Raw genomic sequence first — 27,443 nt, 5'->3', positions numbered from 1 at the left:
TCGCAGTGGCCCACCAGGTGCCATTGGGAGCTCACATGCAGGATGTGAAAGCTCTACAAGATACACGATTATACTGCAAGATACACGACAGCCAGGTATCACTGGCTACAAGATATTATACTACAAGATACACGAAAGCCAGGTATCACTGTCGGTGTTGGTCTACATCACCATTGAGCCCCAGCCAGGGGCCTAGGATGCCAGGACGTATCGGGTAAAGGGATGTTTATGGAGCTCCAGCAGTGCTGCTTTTTGAAGTTGGACAGATGCTGATTTCCACAATGTTAATTTGTTTCTGCCGCTTGCGCCAGGTCTTTTGGGACAGCACCCAGCGCGGCGATGACCACTGGCACCACGGCTGCTGCTGGTTTGTGCCAAAGACGCTGGATCTCGATCTTTAGATCCAGATATTTCACGATCTTTTCATGTTTTTCGTTGACCCTACTGTCATTGAGTATCGCTGACAATAATGATCCACACCTTTTCTGGTTCGGACGATGACAATGTCAGGTGTGGTGCCAGCTGCAGGACTCGTCTGTATAATGAAAGTCCCATGTGCATCTTGGCTTGCTGATTTTTGAGGACTTTTTCAGTTTGATGTTCCCAACCAGTTGTTAGAGGTGGGGCAAGTCAGAATTTTTGCAAATGTTCCAGTGGACCATTTTGGCCACACTGTTGTGGCGGAGTTTGTAGTCAGTCTGCGCAATCTTTTTGCAGGAGCTAAGTATATGGTCCACATTACAATTATTATTATTATTGTAGATTTCACAGCTGCCATATCTTTAGCTGGTTGTTGGCCTTCATTACAATTCGAGCCTCACCCAGAGACCTAGGAAGTTGTAATGTATCGGCATAGTATTCGTGCGGATCCCAGCAGGGCTGCCTTCTGAATTTGACAGATGTGGATTTTGTCAATTCGAAGATGTTTTAAGTGCTGCCCTATTATTATTATTATTATTATTATTATTATTATTATTATTAAAAATACACGGCAGCCAGGTATCACTGTCGGTGTTGGTCTACATCACCATCAAGCCCCAGCCAGGGGCCTAGGATGTTGTGACGTATTGGCGAGGAATGTTTGCTGAGCCCAGCAGTGTGGCTTTTTGAAGTTGACAGATGTTGGTTTTGTTGATGTTAATTTGTTTCAAGTGCTGCGCCAGGTCTTTTGGGACAGCACCCAGCGTGCCAATGACCACTGGCACCACTGCTGCTGGTTTGTGCCAAAGACGCTGGATCTTGATCTTTAGATCCAGGTATTTTGCAATCTACTTGGATCTGAAGAAGAAGAAGATGGTGATGATTATGATGATTGTAGATTTCACAGATGCCAGATCTTTAGCTGGTTGTTGGCCTTCATTACAATTCGACCCTCACCCAGAGGTCTAGGACAGTGAAGGCAAACCTTTTCGAGACTGAGTGCCCAAATTGCAACCCAAAACTCACTTATTTATCGCAAAGTGCCAACATGGCAATTTAACCTAAATACTGAGGTCTTAGTTTAGAAAAAACGGTTGGCTCCAAGGCGTGCATTACTCGGGAGTAAGCTTGGTGTTAGTCGGTGGCTTTGCTTTGAAGCAACCGTGCAACTCTTCCAATGGGTGAATCATGACCCTAGGAGGGAAAGTTTACTCTGTAGCGTGTCTCCCATTGCCAGCAACCGAGCTTACTCCCAGGTAAAGGATCGCGCTTTAGTTCTTCGCATGAAAATCAGTGGGGTTTAACAGCGCTTAACAGGGTTACCTACACTGCTTCCCCAAAACTAGGTCTTAGGTTTAATGCTATTAATCGAGCCCAGCGGCCCAGGCCAGCCTAGATGTGTGGGGATGGACTCTGTTTGCGTGTGCCCAAAGAGAGGGCTCTGAGTGCCACCTCTGGCACCCGTGCCATAGGTTCGCCACCACTGGTCTAGGAAGTTGTAATGTATTATTATTGTTGTTGTTGTTGTTGTTGTTACTACTACTACTACTACTACATTTGATAAACACTACATTTGATAAGATTATACATTTGATACTAGGGACATATGGGGTGAGACGGTCTCGAAGATATGAGGGACCCAGGCTGCAAAGGGCTTTAAAGGTCAACACCAACACTTTGAAGGTGATCCGGAACTCCACTGGGAGCCAATGCAAGCAGTGCAATAGGGGGGTAATATGGTCTCTAAAGGAGCTCCCCATTAACAATCGGGCCACTGCATGTTGGACCAGCTTCAATTTCTGGGTCAGATGCAAAGAAAGGCCCGCAGACAGCAAGTTACAATAGTCTAACCTGGAGGTGATTGTTGCATGGATCACCGTGGCCAGATCAGCCTGAATGGGTCCTCCTCCTTTAAGGGTAGGCCCTTAGAAGGTTACAATTCTCACAGAGTTCCCATTACCTGAAAGGCTGAGTCAGCTTCCTGGGTGAGCACATGGTCCAAAGATGGCTGCTCTCTCCAGATCCCAGGCAAGAGGTCTGCTCCCTTCAGTGACTCAGCAGAAAGAGACCTCCCCCTCTGTTCCCAGCAGTTTTATCCATTCCCAGTCACCACCCCTCTTTCAGGGTCAGTCTCGGTTAAGATATCTTTTCCCCCTAGGTCAGTGGTGGTAGTCTCTTTGGCACTCCAGATGTTATGGCACTCCAATTAGCCATGCTGGCAGGGGCTGATGGGAATTGTAGTCCATAACATCTGGAGTGCCAAAGGTTCGCCACCACTGACCTAGGTCAGGTAGCTCTTCCTGATGTCTCTCTGGCATTTTCAGGTCCTCCAAATCTATGATACCTGATTGGAGAAGAGGAGAAGGCGGGTGGGGGAAGGAGCCCATTTTCTCCACACGTGCATTAAATTATCTGGAATTGTATAATTGTAAGGAACCTGAAAGGACTAGAATCAAAGTAACTTTAAGAGTTCTTTATTTCTTAAACTTCCATGATGCACAATACATGGAATGCAGACTGTGACCTTTCCCCACCAGACCCCTGCTTTTACGAGCGTTTCTACTCCAGCCCATAGCCCCCAAGCAGGTTCTCATGCAACAGAAAGTCAAGCTTCACACACTAATTTGATAAGCGCGAGATAAGCAAGGTTAACGATAACAGCCATCCCGGGCATGCAGCCCAGTTCGTGGAATGTTACCAAGGCCAGGCTGGCCGAACAGAAAACAGAAATCAAACCACAACCTTACAATAATTAAGCAGAATACCTTGAGAAGGACGGCTGGTGTCCCACTTGGTAGTGCCAAGACACACCTTAGAAAGAGATTCTGAATGGTTTCCAGGTTGGAAAGTTTTTGCACATCCCATCCCCAGAGCCCAACAGCTTAGAGGAGTGAGGGGATTACTCTGCTTATGAAGAGTTTTAACACTGGATCAACAAGGAATCCTCCTCTGGAATCTCATTACTGCTCCACTTTTAAAGCTGAGGTCTTAACTGTTGCTAGATGGATGTTTGTTACAATTTGGGGTTTCACTGAAAGAGAGTCGGAGTCTGAGGTATTCAAAGGAGCTGAATTGCAGGAGTTTAGAATATTGTACACAGCCCTCAATAATAGGCACTTCTTTGTACTTCTGGGTATTGTTAAATTGTCACGTTGTGACTGGCCTTTTGTATTTTGTATTTAATAATATTGTTTAAGAGCCAGTGTGATGTAATGGTTAAGAGCAGGTGGACTTTAATCTGAGAAACCGTGTTTGATTCCCCACTCCTCCACATGAGCAGCGGACTCTTACCTGGTGAACTGGATTTGTTTCCCCACTCCTACACATGAAGCCTGCTGGGTGACCTTGGGCCAGTCACAGTTCTCTCTCAGAACTCGCTCAGCCCCATAGAGCCGTAGCAAGGGGGGACTGTGTCTGGAGCACACGTGTGCCCTGCGCCCCTGCCATCCCCATGCCCGCCCCCACCATGCCCCAGAATGCCCTGGAATGCCCCACCATACCCCCCTGCACCAGTGCGTGCCCGATGCATCATGCGCCCCCTGCCCCCTTGACACTATGCCACTGCAGCCCTACTTACTTCACAAGGTGTGGGAAGAGTAGGTAAGGGGGGGGGGGTCTCGGGTTTGAACCTCTCCATTCATGTCCGAAGCTCCGCCCCTCCATTTGTGGGTTTTAAAAACATTTTAGTGTTTTTTCGGTTTTTGGCCTGCAGGGGGCGCATTGTTTGGGCTAGCAGCACCAAACTCTTAGGGATTGTTTGGGGGACTCTCTTGATGATACTACCTGGGTTTGATGAGGTTTGGTTCAGGTGTTCCAAAGTTATGGACTCCCAAAGGGGGTGCACCATCCTCCATTGTTTCCAATGGGAGCTAATAAAAGATGGGGGCTACACATTTGAGGATCCATAACTTTGGACCCCCTGAACCAAACTTCACCAAACCTGGGATGTATTATCAGGAGAGTCTCTTATTGATACCACCCAGGTTTTGTGAAGTTTGGTCCAGGGGGTCCAAGCTATGGACTCCCAAAGGGGGTGCCCCATCCCCCATTGTTTCCAATGGGAGCTAATAGGAGATGGGGGCTAGACCTTTGAGGGTCCATAACTTTGGACCCCCTGAACCAAACTTCACCAAACCTGAGTGGTATCATTAGGAAAGACTCCTAAAGATACCCTGAAAGTTTGATGCTTCTAGCTTAACAATTTCACCCCTGACAGCAGGCACCCCCCAAATTTCCCCAGATTCTCCTTTTAAATCTACCCCCTTCGGCATGGATTTAAAGGGAGAATCTGAGGTCCTCAGTTTAGAAGAGGAAGAGTTTGGATTTATATCCCCCCTTTCTCTCCTGTAGGAGACTCAAAGGGGCTTACAATCTCCTTCCCCTTGCTCCCTCACAACAAACACCCTGTGAGGTGGGTGGGGCTGAGAGAGCTCCGAGAAGCTGTGACTAGCGCAAGGTCACCCAGCTGGCGTGTGTGGGAGTGCACAGGCTAATCTGACTTCCCCAGATAAGCCTCCACAGCTCAGGCGGCAGAGCAGGGAATCAAACCCGGTTCCTCCAGATTAGAATGCACCTGCTCTTAACCACTACGCCACATTGAAAGTGATGCTGTTTCAGGGTGGGGGATAATCCACCCCAAAACAGCATCACTTTCAATGTTGTTTAACTAGGGACCCCAGATTCTCCCTTTAAGGTGGATTTAAAAGGAGAATTTGGGCTCTCTAGTTTAAACACCATTGAAAGTGATGCTGTTTGGGGGTGGATTCCAGCATCACAGCGGCTGCCCGGGGAGGGCGCAAAACTCAGATTTTGCACCAGGCTCCATTTTCCCTCTATGCCTCTGCCCAGAGGGGAGGGGCGGGGCAGGGGAGTCTGCCATCACCGACCTCGAAGAGCTGCTTTTATAAGCGCTAGGCCAGGGGCGGGGCTTGGGGAGTCGTGGTCATGCCCTAGGGGGGGTGGGGGGGTGGCCCCACCCCCGAACCTCCCCCATAAAAAATCTATACCTACGTCCCTGAGAGGAAGGAAAAGTAGTTTGTAAGTTGAGTCTCCTTACAAGAGAGAAGGGGAAGGGATATAAATTCAAACCCTCCTTCGTTTTTGTAAATCATATTTGTATATTTCCACTGAATATAGATCACTGCATTTTCATAGCTTGGTAACCTTGGAGTTATTATTTTTGGCTTTTTGTTGCTTGTAGGTTTTTCATAGCCCCACTCTTTTTCATTGTATGTAATTATGGTGAATCAGATCACTGGTCCGTCAACATCAGAATTGTCCAATCAGACTGGCAGCAGTGGTCTGGGGTCTCTTAGAAATCACAAAATCATCGAGTTGAAAGAGACCAGAAGGACCATCAAGTCCAACCCCCCTGCCATGTAGGAATTCATAACCAAAGCACCCTTAACAGATGGCCATCCAGCCTCTCTTTAAAAACCTCCAAAAAAAGGAGATTCCACTACACTCCGAGATTCCACAGTCAAACAGTCCTTACTGTTAGGAAGTTCTTCCTAATATTTATTTATTTATTTATTTATTAATTAAACTTATAGGCCGCCTCATCCCCGAAGGGCTCGAGGCGGCTCACAACATGGCTGTTCCAACAAACAGCAAATCAACAAATCAAATCAACAAATCAACGGATCAGCCTATAAAACTTAATCCCTTAAAAACCTATGCAGCAAATAGATTAAATAACTAAGTATTTTAAAACGAAAATTATTTAAAACAGGCACCCGAACCAAGGCCAAGGAAGGGAGGAGAAAGGTAGGGCCTGCGATGTTATCAATGGATCAGGCCCAACCAAAGATAAAAAGATGGAAACAGGCAGCCTCAGATTCGGTGGGGGGCAGTAGGACCACGGCCGGCCTCTCCAAAAGCCCGGTGGAATAGCTCCGTCTTGCAGGCCCTGCGGAACTCACCAAGGTCCCGCAGGGCCCGGACAGCTGGAGGTAGAGCATTCTACCAGGCAGGGGCCAGAGCCGTAAAGGCTCTGGCCCGGGTTGAGGCCAGCCGTATCATCGCGGGGCCAGGGGTCACCAGCAGTTCTGCCATTGCCGAACGCAGCGGCCTCTGTGGGACATAAGGGGTGATGCGGTCCCGTAGGTATGAGGGCCCCATGCCGCGTAAGGCCTTAAAGGTCAGTACCAGCACCTTGAAAACAATCCGGAACTCCACTGGGAGCCAGTGCAGACGGCATAGCACAGGGGTGATATGATCTGAGTAGTCACCACCTGTCAAAAGCCGGGCCGCTGCATTCTGGACCAGCTTCAACTTCCGGATTAATCGCAAGGGAAGGCCCGCGATTTAGGTGGAATCTCTTTTCCTGAACCTTGAACCCATTACTCCTTGTCCTAGTCTCTGGAGCAGCAGAAAACAAACTTGCTCCATTTTCGACATGACATTCATTCAAATGTTTAAACATGGCTATCATGTCACCCATTAACCTTCTCTTCCCCAAACTAAACATCCCCAGCTCCCTAAGTCTCTCTTTTCGTAGGGCATAGAATCCAGACCTTTTATCATTTTGGTTGCCCTCCTCTGGACCCATTCCAGCTTGTCAATATAACGTCAGCCATGGATTAGGGGATCCTTATCCAGCTATCTCATTTATTCCCCCCACAGGTTCTTAATTGCAAGACACAAGTGTGCCAGGGGTCTCTCATGAGCCCCAAAGGTTTGGTCAGAGGCCCTCAAGATGGACCTACCCCCCCAGATGAACTCTTACCTCAAGCAGTAGAATTCATCAATCAGTTCTACTGTTCCTGTAAACAGTGAGTCAGATTCATGCTTACTTTGAGCTTTCCCTCCGTATTCAGCTTTGATACTGCAAGTTCCAATTGATGGAAAACTCGGGGAGTGGGGTGGGGGGAGAAGGAGAAGGTCAGGGAGAAGGCCTTGCTGGTTGATCACCCAGCCATCTCACCCAGTGGCACAGCTCAGACTATCCGTGCTAGTGTGTCCAGTCCCCAGGATTTCCCGTCTTAGATAGCAGGGCAGATACAGGCAAAGCTCTGCTGTTACTTGGAGGTTCTACTGCACAGCAGAACAGAAGATTCAGCTAGAAGGGTTGGACTCCAGACAACACCTTCATATGTTCACACCCAGAGAGCAGGGATTGGGAAATTCCTGCAGATTCAGGGGGTCCAACCTGGGAGGGCTGGGTTTGAAGAGTGGAGGGACTTCAGTGGGGTGTAATCCCATAGACTCCATGCTCCAAAGTAGCCATGTTCTCTAGGAGAACTGATGTAATCTGGAAATCAGTTGTAATTCCTAGAGATTTCCAGAATGGCAACTCCACCAGACAGTGGGCAATGGGGCAGTGGTCAGGTTGGAAAGTATTTGCACATTATAAAGTAGCATCTTGTTCCTGTTTTCCTTTTCTACCTCAAACAATCTTGGATAGCCAGGTGAGGAACAACCTGTGTCCAGGGCCTTTAAAAGCAGCTGCCAGTTGAGTAGACAATATTAGAGAAAGACCCACAATGGTCTGACTCACCATGAAACAGTTTCATAAGATTAAGTTTGCTTTTAATGACTTGTTTTGGGGTTTTTTCATTGTTGATGGTTGCTGGTTTTATTGTGTTTTTTAATCATAAGTAACCTCCTAATTAGGAGCATTGGAATAGATCTAACTGTCCTTCAAAACAGCAATGAGAACTTTATCTTCTGCCAAATCAAAGACAGACTGAAAGACCATGAACGCCAGGCTTTCTATTCATCCAAAATTCCAGTCTGTTCTCCTCGAGCTTTGGGCATCCTTCCCAAGTATGGAGCTTTAGCCAATTACCTAGCAGCTACTTTACCGGTTGCCCACCGTCGGGCATTTATGTTAGCCAGATTCAACAGTCTTCCTTCAGCCTCTACCAACGGAAGGTATCACCAAATTCCAAAACAACAAAGACACTGTCGTTGTGGCTCCATTGACTCTCTTACCCATGTCCTCCTAGAGTGTCAAATAAATGCAGATGCGCGTCTCAGATTAATTCACCCTTTACTAGTGGCGAGGAAAATTTCTAACCCTACTGTTGCCATACGTTTTCTTCTTGGAGATTACAATGCTCATACAACACGTATGGTAGCTCTATACCTGACAACCATTTTAAAGTGCTAATTTATTCCCATTTTATTACTTTTAACTGTATTTTTTAAATATATATATATATTATACCAGTACACTAAACCAAATTGGTTTTTTATTATTTGGCACAGAATCAAATTTTTAAATATAAAATATGATACATAAAACAAACGTAGAACTTCCTATAAAAGATAGGTATCGTCTCCAATCTGTCTAATCTGCATGGTAGGATACCTATTGCTGTATCATTTTGCTTTTAACTTGCTAAACAGATCTATTTTTATTGCAATTTTATATTGGATTGTATTTTTGCATTGATGTGTAGGGGTATTTGTTGTTGTTTGCTCTGGCTGTTTCTTTTTAAAAAAAAAGGAATCTGAAGTGATTTGAGCCCCTTGGGGTCAACCGTCAGGTTATGTGATCTGTTTTCTTGCTGCTGAACTATACTTGAGACTGAAGAATGTGTCTGTGTAAATCTTGATCTATTTATGCCTATTAAAGGTTAATAAAGATAAAGATAAAGACATAAGTAACCTCAAGTAAGACTCTAGAGAAGGGACAGAAAAAAATCCTAAATAAATAATAGTGTCCATATTTCTCTTGATAATTTTATACGGGGCATTGTCATGTACAAAATAAAAATTCCCTCCCCCTGTTCCAGGTGATTAAAGAAATAGAATCTATAAAAAGCAGTTGTATCAATTTTAGCTAGAGGCAAAAATGTTGTTAGCGCATCTTGGTTGCAGGAGAGGTGTGGGGAGGAATTTAAGAAAAGGGTGGGGCTAAAGCAGTGGTGGGATCCAAAAAGTTTAGTAACAGGTTCCCATGGTGGTGGGATTCAAACTGTGGCATAGTGCCAATGGGGCTGGGCAGGGCACAACAGGGGCATGGCCGGGCATTCTGGGGGTGGGGCATTCCTGGGTGGGGCTGTGGCAAGGATGCAGCCGCTGCGCCGGTCCTTGGGTGGTAAACGAATGCACGCAGGCGCAGGCTGCCACGTACGCTGGTGCACCTCCTGCTAGACTGCTTCAAGTTCTGCGCGCTACTGCTGAGAGGAGGGGCGTAACTAAGGCAAAAATCACGTGGCAAAATCACCAATTAGTAACCCCCTCTTGGCACACACAAATAATTAGTAACTTACTCTCGGGAACCTGTGAGAATCTGCTGGATCCCACCTCTGCTTGGAGGGTACCAGGAAAGAAGTAGTTTTATACCCTGCTTTTCTCTACTATGAGGAGTCTCTCTCCTCCCCCACCCAACAGACACCTTGTGAGGCAGGTGGGGCACAGAGAGTTCAGAGAAAACTGTGACTAGCCCAAGGTCACCCAGTAGGGTTCATTCATGTGGAGGAGTGCGGAATCGAACCCAGTTCTGCAGATTGGGGTCCACTACTTTTAACCCCTGCACCGCAGCGTGAGTGAGCACCAATCACCCTCAGCAGGCACCGCATTGGGGGCCCCTGAAGAGGATGGCGCTGAATGGTGTACAGACGTCTGTAGGGAGGGATGTTTGCCTTCCATGGGGAGTCAAGCAAGGCCAGGTTGGACAGTATCAGATCTGCATATGAATTTCAACCCAATAACTGACCTTCACAGTCTATAGCCAGTAGCTGGTCTTTAAGATGCCTCAAAATTCTCTTACTGCAGCAGCAGAATAACACAGGGCTCTCCTCTGGGATTCAAACAAGGCGGCAGCTGTTCTTTACAGCTTTAAGAACATAAGAACATAAGAACAAGCCAGCTGGATCAGACCAAAGTCCATCTAGTCCAGCTCTCTGCTACTCGCAGTGGCCCACCAGGTGCCTTTGGGAGCTCACATGCAGGATGTGAAAGCAATGGCCTGCTGCTGCTGCTCCCGAGCACCTGGTCTGCTAAGGCATTTGCAATTTCAGATCAAGGAGGATCAAGATTGGTAGCCATAAATCAACTTCTCCATAAATCTGTCCAAGCCCCTTTTAAAGCTATCCAGGTTAGTGGCCATCACCACCTCCTGTGGCAGCATATTCCAAACACAAATCACACGTTGCGTGAAGAAGTGTTTCCTTTTATTAGTCCTAATTCTTCCCCCCAGCATTTTCAATGGATGCTCCCTGGTTCTAGTATTGTGAGAGAGAAAAATTTCTCTCTGTCAACATTTTCTACCCCATGCATAACTGTCTAGACTTCAATCATATCATCCAGGGGAACTGATTTCTGTTGTCTAGTCATTGTAATTCGGGATTCCAGACCCCCACCTGGCTGCATTGGCAACCCTAGCACTGGCAAGTGGTGGGAATGAATCCCCAGCTAAGTGACCTTGGCCAGCTAAGAAGTAAGTCAGCCGGGTGCCTGGAGCGTAGCCGTGTTTAGACAGTGATGTGTCTCCCTAAGTGGACCTGCAATGTAGTAATTTTTTTTTCCCCTTTGCATCTCCAGGACTCTGAGAGACGAATCGAGTAAATATTTCTCATTGTTTCACCAGAAGTACCATGACATCACCAGTTCTGGATTGGTTTGAATACTACACCTAGTAGCCTCGCGGCTGAGAGATGGAACTCTACTCTTACAGCTGTAAGTCCCTCAGTCGGCCCCGCGATAGGGTCCTAGTGCTCACTCGAGCACCAAACAAGATCAGCTGGGCATATTCCCTCAGCCCTGGCACCTCAGCCCTGGCACCAGTGGCGTGGGATCCAAAAATTTTAGTTTAGCAGAGTTTGCCCAGTCAACGGAAACGGAGATTGAGTCTGTAACCTCTATCTGTGGGTTCTGTGGGCAGAACTTGGAATGAGTTTGCAACAACAAATTTTAAAACAAAATCTATCTATCTATCTATATTGTCCGTCGGTCCGTCGTCCTATCGGGTTCGCTCATCTATCTACCCATCTATCTATCTACCCATCTATCTATCTATCTACCCATCTATCTATCTACCCATCTATCTATCTATCTACCCATCTATCTACCCATCTATCTACCCATCTATCTATCTACCCATCTATCTATCTACCCATCTATCTATCTATCTATCTATCTATCTATCTATCTATCTATCTATCTATCTATCTATCTATCTATCTACCTATCTATCTATCTATCTAAAATGACAATAAGTAGGATCCTCCACAGTAAGAAGCTGTACACAGCAATCTGGGCCACAGTCATGAATTGTTTATCTAAGGAGGCATGAGAGTCATTTTGTACAGCTTAATCTGTGCAGAAAAGCTCTGAATAATCCCATTGAGTATAGTTTTGTGGAAAGCCATGAGAAAGGGAACCTTCTTGAGGGTTGCTGAGGCATTCCACCATCCCCGAGGGTTGCAGAGGCATTCCGCCATCCCCGAGGGTTGCAGAGGCATTCCACCACCCCTGAGGGTTGCAGAGGCATTCCACCACCCCTGAGGGGTGCAGAGGCATTCCGCCATCTGTGAGGGGTGCAGAGGCATTCCACCACCCCTGAGGTTTGCAGAGGCATTCCGCCATCTGTGAGGGGTGCAGAGGCATTCCACCACCCCTGAGGTTTGCAGAGGCATTCTGCCATCTGTGAGGGGTGCAGAGGCATTCCACCACCCCTGAGGGTTGCAGAGGCATTCCGCCATCTGTGAGGGGTGCAGAGGCATTCCACCATCCCTGAGGGTTGCAGAGGCATTCCGCCATCTGTGAGGGGTGCAGAGGCATTCCACCACCCCTGAGGGTTGCAGAGGCATTCCGCCATCTGTGAGGGGTGCAGAGGCATTCCACCATCCCTGAGGGTTGCAGAGGCATTCCGCCATCTGTGAGGGGTGCAGAGGCATTCCACCACCCCTGAGGGTTGCAGAGGCATTCCGCCATCTGTGAGGGGTGCAGAGGCATTCCGCCATCTGTGAGGGGTGCAGAGGCATTCCACCATCCCTGATGGTTGCAGAGGCATTCCGCCATCTGTGAGGGGTGCAGAGGCATTCCACCACCCCTGAGTGTTGCAGAGGCATTCCGCCATCTGTGAGGGGTGCAGAGGCATTCCACCATCCCTGAGGGTTGCAGAGGCATTCCGCCATCTGTGAGGGGTGCAGAGGCATTCCCCCACCCCTGAGGGTTGCAGAGGCATTCCTCCATCTGTGAGGGGTGCAGAGGCATTCCACCACCCCTGAGGGTTGCAGAGGCATTCCGCCATCTGTGAGGGGTGCAGAGGCATTCCACCATCCCTGAGGGTTGCAGAGGCATTCCGCCATCTGTGAGGGGTGCAGAGGCATTCCACCACCCCTGAGGGTTGCAGAGGCATCCGCCATCTGTGAGGGGGGTGAGGCATTCGCCATCTGTGAGGGGTGCAGAGGCATTCCACCATCCCTGATGGTTGCAGGACTACCATCTGTGAGGGGTGCAGAGGCATTCCACCACCCCCTGAGGGGTTGCAGAGGCATTCCCAGGGCCATCTGTGAGAGGGGTGCAGAGGCATTCCCACCATCCCTGAGGGCTGCAGAGACTTCTCCTCAAGCCATCTGTGAGGGGTGCAGAGGCATTCCACCACCCCTGGGAGGGTTGCAGAGGCATTCCTACCATCTGTAGGGTGCAGGAGGCATCTGGCCATCTGTGAGGGGTGCAGAGGCATCTCCACCATCCCCTGATGGTTGCAGAGGCATCTGGCCATCTGTGAGGGGTGAGGCATTCCACTATCCCTGATGGTTTTCGTGCAGAGGGCATTCCTACGCATCTGTGAGGGGTGCAGAGGCATTCCACCATCCCTGAGGGTTGCAGAGGCATTCCGCCATCTGTGAGGGGTGCAGAGGCATTCCGCCATCCCTGAGGGTTGCAGAGGCATTCCGCCATCTGTGAGGGGTGCAGAGGCATTCCACCACCCCTTAGGGGTGCAGAGGCATTCCGCCATCTGTGAGGGGTGCAGAGGCATTCCACCACCCCTGAGGGTTGCAGAGGCATTCCGCCATCTGTGAGGGGTGCAGAGGCATTCCACCACCCCTGAGTGTTGCAGAGGCATTCCGCCATCTGTGAGGGGTGCAGAGGCATTCCACCACCCCTGAGGGTTGCAGAGGCATTCCGCCATCTGTGAGGGTTGCAGAGGCATTCTGCCATCCCTTGTTTAGTCTTTTTATTTTTCTGTATTGCAGGTCTGCCGAAGTGGAACCTCATCCCTGCATCTACCTCCAGAATGGAAGTTTCTTCACTGAACCCTGCCAGATGACATGTTATTTCATTTGCGAGGCGAAAGTCCAGTTTGGCTAGAAGTGAGCAGTGGTGGAAGGCCAAAAGGGGAGGAGAGGATGACCTTTTCCAGGACACCACTGCAGGGATCCCAGCAGACGCTGCCAGTTATCACAGAGGTACTCCAGAGTCTGCCGCTTGATTGTGATAGTAAATAAAAATACATTCTTTGGCACCTATCAGAGAGCGTTGCTTGCATTTGTCAACATTTAGCAGGAGGACACCTCCATTTAACACCTAATTACCGTATTCAGCTTATACTATTTTCTGGGGGCCCCAAAGTCTTCACGTCTCTGTATTTATTTATTTGTGTTATTTATAATCCACCTTTCTCATCAGGTCTCTAGTTGGATTACACAGAATAAACCAGTACAATCAACAGAGTGAGACATGTGGAGGGCAGTGCGACAGGCCTTTGACTTGTAAAGATCTGGAAAACCAATCGGTAGCACCGCATCGGTATTAACATGACAAGTTAAACAATAATGAAAAATGATTATTATTATGGTTGGTTTCACAGCTGCCAGTTCTTTAGCTGGTTGTTGGCCTTTCATTACAATTCAAGCCTCACCCAGAGGCCTAAGAGGAGCAGCAGTGGCGTAGGAGGTTAAGAGTTCGTGTATCTAATCTGGAGGAACCGGGTTTGATTCCCAGCCTGTCAGCCTGAGCTGTGGGAGGCTGGATCTAAATTGATTAGCCTGGGCACTCCACACACGCCAGCTGGGTGACCTTGGGCTAGTCACAGCTTTTCAGAGCTCTCTCAGCCCCAATCCACCTCACAGGGTGTGTGTTGTGAGGGGGGAAGGGCAAGGAGATTGTAAGCCCCTTTGAGTCTCCTGCAGGAGAGAAAGGGGGGATATAAATCCAAACTCTTCTTCTTCTTCTTCTTCTTCTTCTTCTTCTTCTTCTTCTTCTTCTTCTTCTTCTTCTTCTTCTTCTTCTTCTTCTTGTCCTTTCATTACAATTCGAGCCTCACCCAGAGGCCTAAGGAGTTGTAATGTATCGGCGTAGTATTTGTGCGTATTATTTTTATTAATCTCACAGCTGCCAGTTCTTTAGCTGGTTGTTGACCTTCTACGCAGCCCCAGCCTCACCAAAGATTCCTGAGTAAGCTAAAGAATTATGGGATTGTTGGGTATATTTGGTTAATATAGCAGAGTTTGTCCAGTCATGGGAGCAAGATATTGAGTGCAGTAAAACCAGTCCTCTCAGGAAGTAAATCGCCCAGATTGCATTCATCCAAGAGTTCTTAAAGAGCTCAAGCATGACCTGGAAGTAGGGGTGGATAGTGTGGTGGCCAAGTGTGCAGATGATACCAAATTATGTAGGGTGGTGGAGAAAACACAAGGATTGGCGGCGAGCTCCAGCCGGACCTGATAAATTAGGTGAGTGGGCTAAGAAATGGCAAATGCAGTTCAATGTAGCAAAATGCAAAGTGATGCACATCGGGGCAAAAAATCCAAACGTCACATACACGCTACAGGGGTCAGTGCTATCAGTCACAGACCAGGAAAGGGAGTTACGCCTTAGTTGATAGTTCCATGGGAATGTCAACTCAATGCATGGTAGCTGTGAAAAAAGGCAAACTCTGCTGGGGATCATTAGGAAAGGAATTGAGAATAAATAAACTGCAAGGATTGTCATGTCTTTATATAAAGCAGTGGTGGCACCGTGACTTGAGTCCCAGGTTCAGTTCTATTGTCACATCTCAAAAAAGGGGATATTGAGGAGATAGAAAAAGTGCAGAGAAGGGGCAACGAGGGATGATTGAGGGACTGAGTAATCCTCCCTATGAGAGGAGGCTGCAGCGCTTGGGGACTCTTTAGTTTGGAGAGGAGACGCCTGAGGGGGGGGGGATAGCATTGAAGTCTATAAATGATGATGGGGTAGAAAATGCTGGGACAGAGAGAAATTTTCTCTTCATAATACTAGAACCAGGGGGCATTCATTGAAAATGCTGGGGGGAAGAATTATTTATTTTATTTATTTTATTTATTATTTGGATTTGTAGACCGCCTCATCCCCGAAGGGCTCTGGGCTGTGCACAACAATATCTACATGTGTACAGCATTACACCGCGCAATTACTAAAACCAATAAAATCCATTAAAAAACAGCTGGGTCAGTACAAAATCAGGCGATTCCAAAAGCCCGACATTTTAAAAAGCTCCCAAGAAGAGGGAGCGGCCGGACTCCCTCTAAGAGGGCAGCATAAGGTGGTAAAATAAATATAAGGACTAATTGGGACTAATAAAAGGAAACACTTCTTCACTAACGCAGGATTGGTGTCGGGTCGCTGCCACAGGAGGTGGTGATGGCCACTCACCTGGATAGCTTTAAAAGGGGCTTGGACAGATTGATGGAGGAGAAGTCGATCTATGGCTCCCAATCTTGATCCTCCTTGATCTCAGATTGCAAATGCCTTAGCAGACCAGTGATCGGGAGCAGCAGCAGCAGAAGGCCCTTTGCTTTCACATCCTGCCTGTGAGCTCCCAAAGGCACCTGGTGGGCCACTGCAAGTAGCACTGGACTAGATGGACTCTGGTCTGATCTTGTTTGTTCTTATGTTCTTATGTTCTTAACAGCCCCCCCCCCCTCCCAGGGTGTAGGGAGGAATGGCTGTTGAGGGGATAGTGAAAATGTCTGTCATCATGAGGCAGGGCTGGCTACCCTCCTGGTTTTACCGTGATCTTTCCCAAAACTTTGCAGCGTAAGAAGCTTGGGAAATATTGGAGAAAACCTGGGAGGTGGTTGAATCTACAAAGATGCTATGGGGAAGCGGGAAAAAATGAGCCTCCCAACAGCATCCAACCTGCACCAAATAAATTGTGTGGGGCAAGACGTAATATAGACTGAACATGAAATGCGGAAACAAAAAGAAGAGATGTTCTTAAATCGGGGATTATTAGCAACGTGACATAAATAATTCAAGCACATCGATCCTTTCCGGCCTCGAGAGGCAGCGACCCTTTCTACCCTCGTGGAACGCACAGATGAAGGACACCTAAATTGCAAAAGGAATCGCTCCATCAGAAAACCTGAAAGGTAACACAGACGAGGTCAGGGACACATGTCCTTCCGAGGAGAGACTCTTCTCGCTTTCTCCTCAATCCAGTCAGCCTTTGAGAGAGAACGTGAGCTGCCCACCGCCAAAGGGACCCTCTCGAATTCATCAGCTGATCAGGCACTGAGATCCACTCAACGAAGAACGTGGGCCACTTTGGAAGGTGGACCTACAGCATTAAGGTTGAAGTCCCACCTCACCCCAAGCCTGGCTCAGGGCTCACTTCCAAATGTCCAGGTTTTTTCTCCCAACCAGGAGCCGGTAACTCTGCCATCAACAGACACGCTCTCTCTCAGATTATGTATTCTTAGCAGGCCTCAAGGCCAGCTACCTGAAACGTTAAAGTCTTAGTCCCATGGGAAACCACGCCTGGCCGAATTTTCTGTCGTATGCAACACTCTGCAATAGGAATCACCGGGATCAGTTGGAGGAGGATTTGGAGTGCCTTAATTTGAAAAGTGTTGACACTGGACATGTATATTTAAATTGTGATGTATGGTATGGCATCTCTTGTTTTATGTTTTTTTTTTCTTGATGGCAAGTTGGCCTGCTGTTTTTCGTTTATTGTTATTCTAACATTTTAGTGGCTGTGTTATACTACTGAATTTTCTAGTTCATGTTTATATTCTTATATTATTAGGCACAGCTTTCTGATTAAATATTGCATTGTGCAATTTATTGAGAAAATTAGGGGGTACAGTTTTCCTTTTTATTAGTACGTCTATCCAGTGGTGGGATCCAAAAATTTTAGTAACAGTTCTGGTCGCCACATCTCAAAAAGGACGTCGAAGAGATAGAAAAAGTGCAGAGAAGGGCAACGAGGATGATTGAAGGATTGGAGCACCTTCCTTATGAGGAGAGGCTGCAGCGTTTGGGACTCTTTAGTTTGGAGAGGAGACGTCTGAGGGGGGATATGATTGAAGTCTATAAAATTATGCATGGGGTAGAAAATGTGGACAGAGAGAATGCTCTTCTCACAATACTAGAACCAGGGGGCATCCATTGAAAATGCTGGGGGGAAGATATATAGGCTCCATGAACCATAAATTACTAAGTACTAAACCATACTAAAATACTAATTACTAAACCATAGATAGATAGATAGATAGATAGATAGATAGATAGATAGATAGATAGATAGATAGATAGATAGATAGAGATGATAGATAGATAGATAGATAGATAGATAGATAGATAGATAGATAGATAGATAGATAGATAGATAGATAGATAGATAGATAGATAGATAGATAGATAGATAGATAGATAGATAGATAGATAGATAGATAGATAGATAGATAGATAGATAGATAGATAGATAGATAGATAGATAGATAGATAGATAGATAGAGTGCCATCAAATCACAGCCAATTTATGGCGACCACATAGGGTTTTCAAGGCCAGAGATGTTCAGAGATGGTTTGCCGCTGCCTGCCTCTATGTAGCGACCCTGGACTGCCTTAGTGGCCTGCCATGCAAATACTCATTAGGGTCGAACCTGCTTAGCTTCTGAGATCTGACAAGATTTGGCTAGCCTGCGCCATCCTGGTCAGGGCGTGAGGCGTTTAGGGTTCCCATATCCCTGCTTCTGGAGGGAGACCTCCAGCTGATTGCAGACCTCGCCTGCTGAAGCTCAACTGATCAACAGGTGGGAAGTGAGATCATAGAAGAAGGCAATTGTCCTGGGGAGAAAAATTAAAAAGGGAAAAAAATATAAAGTGCCGGACAATTCCTAGACCTAGCAACTGCCAGAAATTCTACGGCAGTCTTACCACAGAGTTTCCGGCAATTGCTAGGAATATCCTTGTCGGTTGCAGGTAGTTCTAGGAATCACCAGGAACTCTATGGTCAGAACTTCCTGTAAATAGCTGAGGACCTTCTTTTATTTCTTTTACATTTTCTCTCAGGACATGGGGAACACATTTGAAGCTGCCTGGATATCAAACCAGACTGTCAGTCCCACCAGGTCAGTGGCATTGCTCCACTCAGCAGTGGTGTACCTGGGCGAAATGGCTCTCGCATGATCGCTCTCCTGTAATCCCTCCCCACCCCACCTGGCTCCCCACACTCCACCTCTATGTGGGAGCCAACAGGGAGGCCAGGGAGGCTGCTCAGGGGCAGGTCAGATGAGTGCCACAGTGCCATAGCTACCCGAGCCACCTCTCTGCCGGTGGCCTCCGGCCTCCTGGCAGGTTGGGTTCCCCACTGCCAGGGCAGGACCCAATGGTGGCAGGCTCGGGTGGTAGGCCAGTTTGTCCTCCTGGCTCCTGGGGCAGGAGCAGGCATGTGGCTGCAGCAACCAGCTCAGCCAGCGAGCAGTGCCTGAGCACCAGGGGAGCCGCTGGCCACACCGCAGGAGAGGCTGACCGCTGGGACCCGGCTGGTGCCCGGCGCCCCCCACATGACGAAACGCCATGGATACCCCATGGCTCCATACGCCACTGCTGCTCAGACTGGCAGCTGCTCTGCAGGATCTAGGAGGAGGTCTTCAGACACCCACTGCCCGTCCCTTTGTAACGGAGACTGGGATTGGAACCTGGGGCCTCCCATGTCGGCAGATGCTCCTCACTGAGCCACAGCCCCTCTCCTCCAGCAGCAGTGGTGTAGGAGGTTAAGAGCTCGTGTATCTAATCTGGAGGAACCGAGTTTGATTCTCTGCTCTGCCGCCTGAGCTGTGGAGGCTTATCTGGGGAATTCAGACTAGCCTGTGCACTCCCACACACGCTAGCTGGGTGACCTTGGGCTAGTCACAGCTTCTCGGAGCTCTCTCAGCCCCACCTACCTCACAGGGTGTTTGTTGTGAAGGGTGGAAGGGCAAGGAGATTGTCAGCCCCTTTGAGCCTCCTGCAGGAGAGAAAGGGGGATATAACCAACTCTTCTCTTCTTCTAATCTAGTGCAGTCCAAAAAAATGCTTGAGGGCTGGAAAGCTTCCAATGCAGATGGAACGGAGGCAGTGGGGATGCACTCACTAATGGGAAATGGGTATCCCATGCCCCTGGCAAGATCAAAGTCGCTAAGCTCCTTCGGCCTCAAACCTCCTCAGGCTGGCTCCTGCTATCCCCAGGGCCTAGGGACTGCAGGAGCCGGCTTGCAGGGAGGGCGGGGGCGGGGCCCCTTTGAGTCTCCTGCAGGAGAGAAAGGGGCTATAACCAAACTACTACCCTCCCTCCCTCCATCTTGCTAAGCAGCCTGGCCAGCTGCATGGAGGCCGGACCCCTGAGCCAAGCTTCTCACCTTGCTCGACTGACACAAAGAGGCACAGAAGTCATCATCAACCTTTTTGGGCACTTCGTTGACCCAAGCTGTGTACATGGACGTCGATGTATCTGACCACCTCCAGCGCCCGTTCTGTGGAGAAAGTGAAGGAAGCAGGAGGTTGGTTGGAGAAGTTCCCCGCTTTGCCGCCTGAGCTGTGGAGGCTTATCTGGGGAATTCAGATTAGGGGAATTATCTGGGGAATTCAGATTGCTGATACCTGATCCCGGCACCCGCCGTCTCTACTGTGCCCCCCCCCCAATTTTGTGGCGTGCCCTGCCTGATGGAGGCAGGAAGGTCCCCACCCTGCCAGCTTTTCACAAGCTAAGCAAATGATTTAGGAGGGCTTTTTGCACAGGAAGTCGGGCTGCACAACAACAGAGGTTCAAAAGAAGCTTGGTATAAGAGGATAGTGACTTATAGTCTCTGTGTGTCTTTCTGTGTGTGTAAAGTTTAGTCATTTATGGTGGCCCCAGCCAGGGGCTTTCAAAACAAGTGTGAAGCACAGGTGATTTGCCATTGCCTTCCTCTGCATAGCCTTCCTTGGTGGTCTCCCATCATAAGAACGTAAGAACTAGCCTGCTGGATCAGACCAGAGTCCATCTAGTCCAGCTCTCTGCTACTCGCAGTGGCCCACCAGGTGCCTTTGGGAGCTCACATGCGCAGGGAGGCAGAAAGTAATGGCCTCTCTGTTGCCAAGCGTTCCTTCTGAGCACCTGGTCTGTTAAGGCATTTGCAATCTCAGATCAAGGAGGATCAAGATTGGTAGCTATAGATCGACTTCTCCTCCATCAATCTGTCCAAGCCCTTTTTAAAGCTATCCAGGTGAGTGGCCACCACCTCCCGTGGCAGCATATTCCAAACACCAATCACACGCTATGCGGAAGAAGTGTTTCTATTAGTCCCAATTCTTCCCAGCATTTCTTCAATGGATGCCCTGGTTCTAGTATTGTGAGAAAGAGAGAAAATTCTGTCAACATTTTCACCCCATGCATAATTTTATATAGACTTCAATCATATCCCCTCAGCCGCCTTCCAAACCAAAGAGTCCCAAATGCTGTACTTCTCCCTCATAAGGAAGGTGCTCCAATCCTTCAATCATCCGCTGTTCTCTTCTCTGTGAATCTCTTTCTTATCTCTTCTACATCTTTTTTTTTGGAGATGGGCTGACCAGAACTGAACACAGTAATTCCGCGCGGCCGCACCACGGCTTTATATATGGGTGCACACAACCTTGCAGTTTTATTATCAACTCTTCCTACTATCCCCAGCATAGAGTCGTTTTTCACAGCTGCCATGCATTGAGTTACACATTCCCATGGAACTATCCAATTAAGATGCCCAACTCCTTTCCTGGTCTGTGGCTGATAGCACTCGACCCTGTAGTGTGAATGTGAAGTTTGGATATTTTGCCCCTATAAAAATTACCATTTTGCTACATTGAACTGCATTTGCCATTTCTTAGCCCACTCATCTAATTTATCAAGGTCCGCTTTGGAGCTCTTCATACAATCCTTTTGTGGTTCTCACCACACTACCTAATTTGTATCGTCTCAAGTAGAAACTCATTAACACGCTTAACCTAAATTTCTACCTAGTAATTTATGAAGTCTGGAGTCCATGCCCCAGCGAAGAGAGGGCTTAGGGAGCAGATGTTTAGTCTGGAGAAGCGAAGGTTAAGGTTTCACATGATAGCCATGTTTAAATATTTGAAGGGATGTCATATCAAGGAGGGAGCAAGCTTGTTTTCTGCTGCCTCAGAGACTAGGACACGGAGTAATGGATTCAAGGTGAAGGAAAAGAGATTCCACCTAAACATTAGGAAGGACTTCCTGACCATCAGGGCTGTTCAACCGTGGAATACACTGCCTCGGAGAGTGGTGGAGTCTCCTTCTTTGGAGGTTTTTAAACAAAAGCTGGATCAGCATAGGTTGGGAGTGCCTTGATGGTGTGTTCCTGCATTGCAGGCAGTTGGACATGGTGGCTTCCTTTAAATCTCTTTCCAACTCTCTATGGCTCCTTTTCTGGCCAGGTTTTATAGTGCCCTAGGGATGGTAAAATGTCAGTCTCCTAGGGGAGTTGTTTACCAGATGGGGCGCCGCCAGACAGAAAGGGCGCCCCTCACTTCTCAGCGGGCGCTGGGTTATTCGTTTCAAACCTCGCCCTCGAGCCAGGTTTTCTGGTGCTGCTGCCATGTAACGCAGCGGCTGGAAGCGTCTCATCCCCCCCTTTCAGATCGACTTACCTTCCTGCGACCGCTGCCGCCGTGTTTGGGACATGCCCTCTGCCCTGCAGCTCCATAGCGGTTCCAAGAGGGTAGGCAAGGTCCTCTGCCTCGGCTAATTAATCGGAAGGTCGCAGGGAAGGTAAGTCGATCGGGCGATGGAGCAGCGCTGACAGTGACTAATCAACTCCACACAAACACAGGATGACTATATACAATAAACAATCAAGGAGAACAAAGGCCAGACTACTTCTATTCAGATGCCTCACCTATTGACCTCGCTATCTCCATTGTTACTCCCATGCTACACTTCATTGTTACTCACTTGCCAGGCCACTCCTATTCAGATGCCCTCACCTATTGCCCTTTACTCACAGGTATATGTACTCCACTTGCTTTCCTTTCCGACTATCAGATCCTCTGAAGATGCCAGCCACAGATGCAGGCGAAACATCAGGAGAGAATGCTGCTAGAACATGGCCATACAACCCAGAAACCACACAGCACCCCGGTCCCCTTTTTGAACCTCCAATGGCTGGTGAGTGAGACAAGCCTCTGTACCCTCCCCCTTCTGCCCCAAACAGTATTCTATGAACTGGTCTCTGATTTGGCCCACGGTCCGAATATATTTGCCCTTTACACTCACCCTGAATCGGTCTCGCAGGCCAATCCACAGTGATTTAATTTTGGGGTAATTGGTGCGTATTTGTCGAGACACCATCTCTCCCTCTTGTTGCGAAAGGATGGACACCAGGTGGCTGGACTGGTGACTTTGACACTGGACCCGAATCGCCAAAAGGGGGGGTTATTCCACCCTATTCCGGAGCAAGCAGTGGTGTAGGATACAGGGAGTCTGCATCTAATCTGAGTATATATATATATAAACCTTTAATGGTATAATTAAAACAGCAAAGTAATATACCAGAAAATAATGACTCAGTGTAATGATACAATCTCCAGTACAGTTATAACCGCTATTGGGATGACAGAGCACAAAGTTAGCTAGCGCTCTAATACATCTCTGCAGAACCACAATCCAACATCATTACCACAATTGATAGATTAATATTATCAATGGGGGTTTTAAACTAATGGGGTTTAGATATTTATTCCTGGCTAAACTGTAACGGGTAGTAAGTGTAATATCAATGTTGGATTGATTCCTTCGTATTGAACTGCAGGGGACAAAATCTTCATTAAAAGGCACTTTCTGTATTCTGCCCTGAGTGGTGGAAGGCTGAAGGGGAGAAGACAGAATCTGGTAAGGGTCAGGCTCAGTTTAATTTGGGTTCTTAAGACCAAATGGAAACATTTGGCCATGGTATAGGGTTTTAGTCGGTATACCCATGCAAGTGGGAGAGAAGTACAGTCTAAGCGTATCAGGGTGACTATACCTTCAGATCATACAATCTCTTTGATAGTCAGCTTTAGCTCATTGGCATTCATTAAATCCAGTGTATCCAAGGATAGACCCATTTCATGATTTCGCCTCAACAAAGGACCACCACCGGTTTTGGCTAAGGAAAGAAAGAGCCTGGTAGGTAAAGCTTCTTTGTGACAGTTGTTAAAGCACACCTATCCAGAATTGGAAGGTCATGCACCATGCCTTTGTATGTAGATGTTGGCTCCACCTCCAAACAGACCAAGCATATGGACTGAGTGAGGTAAGCCGAGTATACTATGAGAAAAGCATGACTGAACTCTTTCCATATCGCAGCCCATGCTTGTATCCACAGTGGGATTCGTGATAGTAATTGTACATTGGTGATTTTAGTATTAAATGCCCTAATGGCTGCAGGTACAAATTCATGACCTTTATGCTTAAAATAGCTGCCAATGGCCCTTGCAACTAAGTTTGCTTTGATTCAATGGCCAATTCCTTTGTAACCCAAGAGTATTATAATTAAAATGGAGACCTAGGTATTTAAATGTTTGGACCTGTTCAAGCTAAGTTCATTATTTATTACTAACCAAATGGTCTCCAAGAACAAGTGTCCATTATTTTGACTTTGCAAAATTAAGTTGCCAGGTTATTATGACTACTAAGTCTAACAACATAGCTATTAGTAAAGCAAGTTTAAGCCAGCTTTTGCACGGAGAGTAATATAGCTGGCCATCAGCATACAAAAAAGTAAAGGTATGGTCATATGATTCAAAGCAGAAAAGTAGGAATTCCAACATCAAAAAGGAAGCCAGATCACCTCTTAAAAAAAGATTAAATAGGGCTAGCCAAAACACACCCTGTTTGACACCCTGTTAATTGGTATATAAGGACCAAGTATACCATCAGGGAGAGCATTTGACTTGACAGGTAGTGTTTCATGATGTAAGGCCATTACTAGTGTAAGTAGCCTTCGTCAATTCCTAGATTAACAAGTTTTCCACAGTAGATCTCTCTGAGACAGAGTCAAATGCCCCGAAGTCCACAAAAGGCCACAAACAGGGATGATTTGGTTTCCATTGGTGCATTTTGTGATCTAGGAGTCCCATAGATCAAACAATGATCTAAAGTGATTTCCATGTTGAAACTCTATTTGTTCTGGGCCGATGATTTTGTTTTCTGTAGTCCATGGAGAGAGTTTATTGTGCAACATTTGTATATACCTGCCAGTGATACTGAATAATTCAGATGCCTCACCCATTGGACCCTCGCCATTCCATTGTTACCCCATGCCATGACTTCATTGTTACTCACTCTGCTGGTGGCCACCCTATTCAGATGCTCCCTCACCCATTGCCCCTTACTCACAGGTATATAAAAAAATTCAATTTGTTTTCCTTTCCCGACTATCAGATCCCTCTTGAAGATGTGCCAGCCACAGATGCAGGCGAAACATCAGGAGAGAATGCTGCTAGAACATGGCCATACAACCCAGAAACCACACAGCACCCCGGTCCCCTTTTTGAACCTCCAATGGCTGGTGAGTGAGACAAGCCTCTGTACCCTCCCCCTTCTGCCCCAAACAGTAGCCTGGTGAACTGGCCCTGATTTGGCCCACGGTCCTGGGAAGGGAAGAGCATCTTGCCCTTTACACTCACCCTGAATCGGTCTCGCAGGCCAATCCACAGTGATTTAATTTTGGGGTAATTGGTGCGTATTTGTCGAGACACCATCTCTCCCTCTTGTTGCGAAAGGATGGACACCAGGTGGCTGGACTGGTGACTTTGACACTGGACCTGAATCAAGCCAAAAAAGGGGGGTTATTCCACTTATTCCAGGAGCAGCAGTGGTGTAGGAGGTTATGAGCTCGTGTATCTAATCTGGAGGAACCGGGTTTGATTCCCAGCTACTTCTGAGCTGTGGAGGCTTCTGGGGAATCTAGATTAGTCTGGGCACTCCCACACACGCCAGCTGGGTGACCTTACAATACAAGCCGAGTTTCCCAGCCCCACCCACCTCTGCAGGGGAGTTTGTTGTGAGAGGGGGAAGGGCAAGGAGATTGTCAGCCCCTTTGAGTCTCCTGCAGGAGAGAAAGGGGGGATATAAATCCAAAACTCTTCTTCTTCTTTTCTAGGGGCGATGCTCGGTAGCTTTGTTTGTTCGACGGTTCAAAGATTTAACCCCCCCCCCCAAAAAAACACAGAAATTATGAAAATAAAGCGACTGATGGGATGGAGTGAGCTCAGAGATGTGGTAAAACGGGGGAGGGAGTTCAGGGATGGCACCGAGGTTTGGGAAAAGGCAGCAGGAAAGATGAAAACGTTTTAAATATGCCCACACGGCAAGGGAAGACATCTTGAAATCCTTTCAAACCAAAGAATCGTTTTAAAAGCGGATTCAGGAAAAAAAAAACGTTTCCAGGCTGGAAATAAAAACATTTTCAGAACCAAAGAGGGGGGTGGGGGGTGGAAAGCAATGCAAAACTCCATGGAAGAAACATTTTATTCCCTGCCTGAAAATGTTTCAAAAGGTCTGTGCGGAAAGGGCTCCGTTCAAAACTATCCTTTTTGTCTGAAACGTTTCCAAGCCGTCTTCCCTCACTGTGCAGTCATTTTTCAACATTTTTTTTCCTGATGCCTTTTGACACGCTTCTGTGCTGTCACTCAACTTTTCCCCTGACACCATTTTTGGAGTCCCTTTTGCACTCCTTTCCCCCACTATCTTTCTGTTTCAATTTTTCGCTATTTTACCAAACTGAATAAAGACATCAGCCCAGAGCCCCCTCACAAGGTTCAGAAAGCCCAAAGTATAGCCAAATAAATAAATAAATAAATAAAATAAATAAATAAATAAAGGAGCTAAGAGCATCAATTTTAATACCCCTGTCTCGGGTGTGCTAGCAGGGGCTGATGGGAATTGTAGTCCATAACATCTGGAGTGCCAAAGGTTCACCATCACTGTCATAAGCAGTGGTGGGATTCAGCAGGTTCGCACCACTTCGGCAGAACCAGTTGTCAAAATGGTGCTTGTAAACAACCAGTTGTTAAATTATTTGAATCCCACCACTGCTCACAAGGTGTTTGTTGTGGGGAGAGGAAAGGAAAGGAGTTTGTAAGCCACGTTGAGACTCCTTAAAGGAGAGAAAGGGGGGTGGGTATAAATCCAAACTCTTCTTCTGTCCTTGTTGCCAAGAAAACCAGCCCTGCTTCAATTGCTGATGCAGCTGCCTGTTTCTCCCATGCCTACATGAGCTCTGCCATCCCATAATGGCTCCTCCAATCTAGCAGGAGCCCCCAAACAAGGGTAAAGCACTGCCAGTGAACTGTGGATGTTGGTGCAGTGGCAGAGCGCCAACGGACAGGGGGGTGCGATATGCACCGGGAGCAAGCCTGTGGAAAATCCCCCCAGGCCCTCCTCCTTTTCCTTCGCCCCCCCCCCCACAGTACATCCTCCCTGCCCCCCTTCCCACACTTGCCTATGTTCCTTTTCTTTTTTTAGTACTTTTTGAGGCTGAAAAAAGTGGCCTATTTACAGTTCAGGCTAAAAACTGCCTGAGGAACTACAGTTCCCAGGAGACCTTGGGGCTGACAAGGTCTCCTGGGAAGTATAGTTTGTCAGGCAGTTTTTTCCCTGAACTGTGAAGAGGCCGCTTTTTTCAGCCTCAAAAAGTACTAGAAATAGAAAAGGAACGTAGGTAAGTGTGGGAAGGGGGGCGGAAGTGTGTGTGATCAGGGAGTGCACCGCGAGGGGTGCATGGGGGGCCAGAACAAACACACTGCGCACTGGATGCAGTTTGGCCCAGCTATGCCTCTGCATTGGAGGGAGGGGAAGACATGATCCACCCCATCTC

General features: G+C 47.6%; 1 protein-coding gene across 1 annotated transcript in view; it reads left to right on the top strand.

Moving 5' to 3' along the window:
• Positions 1-7,044: 7,044 nt before the first annotated feature.
• LOC125425385 (nitric oxide synthase, inducible-like) overlaps positions 7,045-27,443 on the top strand; it is a gene marked incomplete at its 5' end in the record, with an annotated part of 89,072 nt that continues 68,673 nt past the window's right edge. Inside the window, 4 exon segments of the mRNA XM_048482998.1 lie at positions 7,045-7,193; positions 9,913-9,991; positions 16,783-16,992; positions 22,224-22,304. Of these exon segments, the coding sequence (XP_048338955.1) occupies positions 7,045-7,193; positions 9,913-9,991; positions 16,783-16,992; positions 22,224-22,304 (519 nt within the window).

The sequence above is a fragment of the Sphaerodactylus townsendi genome, unplaced genomic scaffold (genome assembly GCF_021028975.2).
Source record: "Sphaerodactylus townsendi isolate TG3544 unplaced genomic scaffold, MPM_Stown_v2.3 scaffold_36, whole genome shotgun sequence".
Lineage (NCBI taxonomy): Eukaryota > Metazoa > Chordata > Lepidosauria > Squamata > Sphaerodactylidae > Sphaerodactylus > Sphaerodactylus townsendi.
The sequence above is the reverse complement of the archived record's forward strand: the minus strand, read 5'-3'. Positions and strand labels throughout refer to the sequence as shown.